This window comes from Papaver somniferum, chromosome 9 (assembly GCF_003573695.1).
Source record: "Papaver somniferum cultivar HN1 chromosome 9, ASM357369v1, whole genome shotgun sequence".
Taxonomy (NCBI): domain Eukaryota; kingdom Viridiplantae; phylum Streptophyta; class Magnoliopsida; order Ranunculales; family Papaveraceae; genus Papaver; species Papaver somniferum.
The window spans coordinates 56,342,203-56,350,058 of record NC_039366.1 but is presented as its reverse complement, the minus strand read 5'-3'; the positions used below and the strand labels follow the sequence as shown (position 1 = coordinate 56,350,058).

At 38.1% G+C, this 7,856-nt stretch overlaps 1 protein-coding gene across 1 annotated transcript; it reads left to right on the top strand.

Annotated features, from left to right (window-relative positions):
• Positions 1 to 953: 953 nt before the first annotated feature.
• On the top strand, positions 954 to 1,692 carry LOC113311975 (glutamic acid-rich protein-like). Its single transcript, XM_026560755.1, has 2 exons — positions 954 to 1,295; positions 1,378 to 1,692. The coding sequence occupies exons 1-2, from the start codon at positions 954 to 956 to the stop codon at positions 1,690 to 1,692; spliced, it is 657 nt and encodes a 218-aa protein (XP_026416540.1).
• The last annotated feature ends 6,164 nt before the right edge of the window (positions 1,693 to 7,856 follow it).

The following is a 7,856-nucleotide window of genomic DNA, read 5'->3' as shown; positions in this document are numbered from 1 at the left end:
AATGAAAAATCTCCAATATATGTGCGATCAGTAAGTTTCCTTTATAATGCAGATTCCAATTGCAAGATACTTTGAATTTGATCATATTAATGCTGGTCTTGAATAACAATTTGTTGTTTTTCACCCCCCCTATTTTTACACATATTTGCTTACAGATCCATGTGTAAGTTCCTTTATTTTTCGCCCCACTTTTTAGCCGCCCTTAAGTTAGAAGATGTTGTTTCCACCCAACATCTCCTTTTATCACTACCAAAAACAAACACTCCTTTTCCCAACAAAATCATCCTCTATGGGAAAGTATTTTGCTTTCTACTCAGAGACAAAAAACCAGCAGTTATTAGTTGATCTTCAATAGTTCAGAAGCTGAAGTAAGTGGGAAAACAACAGCAAAATCAGCTTCAATTTTAGCTGCTTTTGAATCTTTGAATAAACCATACTCTTCAATCTTCATCTACACAGGTATGGGTTTGTATTCTTTTAAGTGTTATTTTTTCATCTTCCCCTGCATGATTGCATACAAATGGATTTTTTTTCAATGATCCTTTTTTCTTTGCTGCAAAGAGAATGCAGAGAAGTGTAATAACACTTAATGTATTTTTTTTTAATTTTTTTTGTTACTCTGTTTTGTGGTAGACTATCTAGTGGGAATAATTTGTTTGTGTTGGTGGTGTGTGATTGATTTAAGAATTAAGTGTAATCATTATATGGGTTTTGTTGAATTATATTATTCTACTATGCAGATGTGTTTGATTTAAGTTTTGTGGTGGTTTTAACTTTTGTTTCTAGGGTTTGATCCGTTTTTTGAGAAAAAATGCAGATTGTTTCTGTTGTTGTTTCTAGGATTTGATCTGTTTCTGAATGAAAATGCAAATTGTTATCTCTCTTGCAATGTAATTGGTTATGTATAACACCAAAGTAATTATTTTGCAGCAATACTTTTTATACACTTCTGTATGGTGTCAAGGAGGAGCCGCAGTCCTGATTCGTCACATGAGAGGGACAGAGACAGGAAAGGAAAGAAGCCTAAGGTCTGTTGTTCAGATGATGAAGCAGAGGCAGGAAGCTCCAAGGATCCTCTTGCCGAGTCTTATAAACTGATTGGGCTCATGACCCCGGAACATTTGAAACAACTCCAGAAGTGTTTGAACAACTTCGTCACATGTCATGAAGAGCTCAAAGTTAAAGAGGACGAAGCGGCACGCCGGAGGAAGGCTGCTGAAGAAGCTGCTATGCAAGAGGATATGACAAGTTCAGACATGAACAGTTTCGTCGTACACAAGCATTACTTGCAGCAAGTATGCCGCGTGTCCTCCACAAGTAGATTTGCTGGCATCTGATACTAAATCATATGCTGAACCAGATTGGGAACCTTTTCAGCATGTGCCTGAGTCATACTCACCAGATGAGGAGGTAGAGCAGCTCCCGCAGGCTGATTTGGAGGAAGAAATAGAAGCAGACAATTGGAATGACTTTCCCATGGGGCCTGTTGATCCAGAAGAGGAGGAGTATGCTCAAGCACTAGTGGATGCTGAAGATGAAGAAGATGACGATGAAGACTATGTTGAAGATGAGACAAGTGAAGTCACCGACGAAGATGTGGAAGAAGAGAATGATGAAGATGAAGAAGATGAATCTGAGGAATTGAATGAATATGACAATTATGAGGAAGATTCTATAGATGATGATGAATGAGGATGATGGATTCTAACTGCCGATGGATGAACTAACTTTTTGCGGGTATGTTTTGGTATATATATACTTAGTGATGATACCTAGGGGTATATTTTTTGGTTTACTTTTTGGTATATGGTTAACAAAACAGAACAATTGCTATGTGGATGATACGACGACGATATATTTTTTGTTCAGAGATCGCTATGTGGATGTGATCTCTATTTTTCTGTTTTCCTGTAGCACACCCTTTGAAGACATTTTGTGTGTGCTGTGTAAAACAGATATATATATATATATTATTATACATGTGTGTGTATGTGTGTTTGTGATCGTTAAAAATGGAATGGACCTGTTTCGGCAAGGGTATTTTAGGATTTTTTGAAATCAAGGAAAATTTAATGCTCTTGTTCCGCCAGGGTACTTTCGTAATTTTCGAAGTCACCGAAAAATTTGATGCACCTGTTTCGGCAGGGGTATTTTAGGATTTTTTGAAATCAAGGAAAATTTAATGCTCCTGTTCCTCCAGGGGTATTTTCGTAAATCTGAAATCACCGAAAAATTTGATGCACCTGTTTCGGCATGGGTATTTTAGGATTTTTTGAAATCAAGGAAAATTTAATGCTCCTGTTCCGCCAGGGCTATTTTCGTATATTTAAAATCACTGAAAAATTTGATGCTCCTGTTTCGACATGGGTATTTTAAGATTTTTGAAATCAAGGAAAATTTAATGCTCTTGTTCCGCCAGGGGTATTTTCGTAATTTTCGAAGTCACCGAAAAATTTGTTGTACCTGTTCCGTAAGGGATATTTTCGTAAATTTGAAATCAAGAAAATTTTATGCCCCTGTTCCGTAAGGGGTATTTTCGTCAATTTGAAATCAAGGAAAATTATATGCACCTGTTCCGTCAGGGTATTTTCGTAATTTTCGAAGTCACCAAATTTTTTTGATGCACCTGTTCCATAAGGGTATTTTCGTAAATTTGAAATCAAGGAAAATTTTATGCTCCTGTTGCAGTTTCATCCTATCTGATATATTTGACACCTTAAACCTCACCTGAACGAGAGCATCGGTTCCGTATATGGTAATCTTGAAACCTGAGTTCAATAATAGGTTGCAGTTTCATCGATCGAATTGATATTTGACTTCTCAGACCTGACCTGGACGAGAACACTGGGTTTGTATATGGTAATCTTGCAAGTTGAGTTCCATAATAGGTTGCAGTTTCATCGAATCTGATATTTGACTTCTCAAACCTGACCTGGACGAGAACATTGGGTCTGCATATGGTAATCTTGCAAGCTGAGTTCCATAATAGGTTGTAGTTTCATCGAATCTGATATTTGACTTCTCAAACCTGACCTGGACGAGAACACTGGGTTTGTATATGGTAATCTTGCAACCTGAGTTCAATAATAGGTTGTAGTTTCATCCGATCTGATATACTTGACACCTCAAACCTCACCTAGACGAGAACCCTCGGTCTGTATATGATAATCTTGCAAGATGAGTTCAATAACAGGTTGCAGTTTCATCGAATCTGTATTTGACTTCTTAAACCTCACCTGGACGAGAACACTGGGTATGTATATGGTAATCTTGCAACCTGAGTTCAACAATAGTTGCAGAATCCACTCAGGATCCATCGAATCTGATATTTTACTTCTCAAACCTAACCTGGACGAGAACACTGGGTCTGTATATGGTAATCTTGCAAGCTGAGTTCAATAATAGGTTGCAGTTTCATCGAATCTGATATTTGACTTCTTAAACCTCACCTGGACGAGAACACTGGGTCTGTATATGGTAATCTTGCAACCTGAGTTCAATAATAGATTGCAGTTTCATCCAATCTGATATACTTGACACCTCAAACCTCACCTGGACGAGAACATGGGGTCTGTATATGGTAATCTTGCAAGCTGAGTTCCATAATAGGTTGCGCTTTGATGGAATCTGATATTTGACATCTCAAACCTGACCTGGACGAGAACACTGGGTCTGTATATGGTAATCTTGCAAGCTGAGTTCAATAATAGGTTGCAGAATCCACTCAGGATCCATCGAATATGATATTTGACTTCTCAAACCTGACCTGGATGAGAACAATGGGTCTGTATATGGTAATCTTGCAAGCTGAGTTCAATAACAGGTAGCAGTTTCATCGAATATGATATTTGACTTCTTAAACCTCACCTGGACTAGAACACTGGGCCTGTATATGGTAATCTTGCTAGTTGAGTTCCGTAATAGGTTGTAGAATCCACTCAGGATCTATCGAATCTTGATATTTGACTTCTCAAACCTGACCTGGACGAGAACACTAGGTCTGTATATGGTAATCTTGCAAGCTGAGTTCCATAATATAGGTTGCAGTTTCATCGAATCTGATATTTGACTTCTCAAACCTGACCTGGACGAGAACACTGGGTCTATATATGGTAATCTTGCAACTGAGTTCAATAATAGGTTGCAGTTTCATCCGATCTGATATACTTGACACCTTAAACCACACCTGGAGGAGAACACTGGGTCTGTATATGGTAATCGTGCAAGCTGAGTTCAATAACAGGTTGCAGTTTCATCGAATCTGATATTTGACTTCTTAAACCTCACCTGAACGAGAACACTGGGTCTGTATATGGTAATCTTGCAACCTGAGTTCAATAATAGGTTGCAGAATCCACTCAGGAACCATCGAATCTGATATTTGACTTCTCAAACCTGACCTGGACGAGAACACTGGGTCCGTATATGGTAATCTTGCAAGCTGAGTTCAATAATAGGTTGCAGTTTCATCAAATCCGATGTTTCACTTCTTAAACCTCACCTGGACGAGAACACTGGGTCTGTATATGGTAATCTTGCAAGTTGAGCTCCATAATATGTTGCAGAATCCACTCAGGATCAATCGAATATGATATTTGAATTCTCAAACCCGACCTGGAAGAGAACAATGGGTTTGTATATGGTAATCTTGCAACCTGAGTTCAATAACAGGTTACAGTTTCATCCGATCTGATATACTTGACACCTCAAACCTCACCTGGACGAGAACATGGGGTCTGTATATGGTAATCTTGCAAGCTGAGTTCCATAATAGGTTGCAGTTTGATGGAATCTGATATTTGACTTCTCAAACCTGACCTGGACGAGAACACTGGGTCTGTATATGGTAATCTTGCAAGCTGAGTTCAATAATAGGTTGCAGAATCCACTCAGGATCCATCGAATCTGATATTTGAATTCTCAAACCTGACCTGGACGAGAACACTGGGTCGGTATATGGTAATCTTGCAAGCTGAGTTCAATAACAGGTTGCAATTTCATCGAATCTGATATTTGACTTCTTAAACCTCACCCGGACGAGAACACTGGGTCTGTATATGGTAATCTTGCAAGCTGAGTTCCATAATAGGTTGTAGAATCCACTCAGGATCCATCGAATCTGATATTTGACTTCTCAAACCTCACCTGGACGAGAACATTGGGTCTGTATATGGTAATTTTGCAACCTGAGTTCAATAATAGGTTGCAGTTTCATCGAATCTGATATTTGACTTCTCAAACCTGTCCTGGACGAGAACACTGGTTCTGTATATGGTAATCTTGCAAGCTGAGTTCCATAATATACGTTGCAGTTTCATCAAATCTGATACTTGACTTCTCAAACCTGACCTGGACGAGAACACTGGGTTGTATATGGTAATCTTGCAACCTGAGTTCAATAATAGGTTGTAGAATCCACTCAGGATCCATAGAATCTGATATTTGACTTCAAACCTCACCTGGACGAGAACACTGGGTCTGTATATGGTAATCTTGCAAACTTAGTATGCCTTGTTTTGTTTCCGATTATGTGTTTGACCATAATTTTGACCAACTTGATCACAAATTTGACCAACTTGACCACAAATTTAACCAACTTGACCACAAATTTGATCAACTTGACCTCGATCTGGACGCCTTTGACCTAGATATTTTGAGAGAAAAGCAAATCTCTGCTCTATTATTGTACTCTTCTCTCTTGTCCGAAAAATTAAGGTTTCAATTTTGGTCTCAAATTTCGTTCCCTCTCAAATCCCCACTCTGATACATCTTTTAGATTTCAATTCCCTCTCAAATTTGAGAAACCTTTTATAATTCTTTCTCAAATTTGAGAAACCCTTTCTTATTCCCTTTCAAATTTCATTTCCCCCCTTCTCAAATTTTCAGAATGATTTCAAATCTAATCCTTCTCTATAAACAGAAGGAGATGAAGATTTTAATTTCTTTCCCTTCTTTCTCACCCTCCTCCTTCGCGATTCTCACTTATACCCCTTTCTACTTCCTACCTCTTACCTCGCATACATCTTTATACCTCGTTCATTCTCCAGAGGTAATCTATGTAGCTTTTACTTTCGAATATATTTCAAATTAGGGTTTCTTTTTTGTTGGTTGGTATCTCCTTTATGGATTTACTTGTATGTTGTTTATTTACTGCTTTGCAATTCTTGGTATTTGGTTGTTATCTCTTTCCATAGATTACAACCAATCTCAGGGTTTCTACATGGTTATGAAGTTTTTCTTCATAGGTTGTTCTTATTACTTTAAAATTATACCTTTGTTGGTTGTAATCTCCTTCCATAGATTTCAACCAGAATTTGGGGTTTTGTATTTTCGTTCACTGCTAGGTTTGCTCTCATTTTAGTTCAAATGCCTAATATGTTGTTTGTTGTTTGGTTTGTTTGGTATGAAGATGTTGTAAAGTCAGTATTGTCACTCTTCAGATCATGTTGTGTCTACCAATGAAACTGGTTCTGCAACTAATGTTCGTAGTTCTCCATCTCATGGTGGTTATGAAAATGGTTCTCTATCTCATGATGAAACTCCATATGATTCTAACTTGGAGGAGACACAACTTCCACCCAGAATCTTGGTGGAAATAGATGGATGTGGAAGACCATTTGGCGAATATGCATCAAAGTTTGCAACTCGTGCAGGGGAACTCATTCGAGTTCACTGTCCAATTGACTACAAAGACTGGAGGCTCATTCCTGCAGCCTTTAAGGACCAAGTCTGGAACACGCTCATGGTAACTTATTATCTCATATACATTTCATTCTATGGTTTGCTCCACTTATACATATCAGTGTTTATAGACCAACTACCTAGTTACTGTTTATGGATGACAAAAATACTTCGTCATTTCAGGGAAAATTTTGTTTCGCATATGATGAGTCTCTTGTTAGGCCATTTGGACAAAAAATATTTCCCCAGAAGTTTCGTTCATTCAAATGGGAGTTACGCCTTAACATTCTGAAAAATCTTGAGACTCGGGAAGGGATGGATGCAACATGCCCTTATGGTGTTAATGATGACGTTTGGAAACGATTTGTGCATAATGAGTACCGGCCTAGCATGCAAGCAAAGTATGCTAGACATGCTTAGAACCAGCGGAAGAGAAGGATTCAACATTGTTTAGGTAGACTCTGCCATGCCAACAAATCCTACAGAGTTGTAAGTACTTAATATAGTGGTCTTAACATTAAATTCTCAAACTATTTTATTTGGACAACCCTTAATGACCATATTGATTGTACAGGCCAAAAAAGAAGGTAGGGTTATCGAGTGTCGTGGTGAGAGCTGGATGCTGGCTCATGTAGGGAAAATAGAGTTGTACATCCAAGTGCAGTTGAAGCATATGTGAGTATTGGACCATCATATGTTGTTCAGAGTTCAAATAAATTTAATTGTTTACAGTTTGGTTCTTTTGGATTTCAGGAAAAAGTGAAGGCTGCCGTAGAAAAGAGAAAGGCTGAATCCGAAGCTGGTTTTGAGACTGTTGTAGATATTACCAATGATACAGTTACTCAAGCTTTTGGTGATGAATCTAATCGAAGTTATTGCCGAGGCTTTTCAACGACTGTTACCAAGAAGCAAGCAATACAAGGAAAATTTGGTTCTTCAATATCCGCGAGTGCAAAAGCCAATTCATTTACTCCAGCTGGTAATGAAGGAAGGATGGACAGTATCCAAGAGGAGTTAAGTGTTCTCTCAAAGGTGAGCTTCAATCTGTAATTCATTTACGTCCTTAATTTTTATAGTTAGAGATTATATTTTTTTAATCAACTATTGAATTGAATGGGTTGGTTTTGGTTATAGGTTGTTTTCAGTTTCATGGCAAGCCAACAGAACAATGCCAA

Excerpts from the sequence above, each read along its gene's own strand:
- LOC113311975 (XM_026560755.1), top strand. The coding sequence starts at position 954 with ATGGTGTCAAGGAGGAGCCGCAGTCCTGATTCGTCACATGAGAGGGAC. Across the intron at positions 1,296-1,377 it reads ACAAGCATTACTTGCAGCAA|CATGTGCCTGAGTCATACTC; the intron begins GTATGCCGCGTG and ends GAACCTTTTCAG.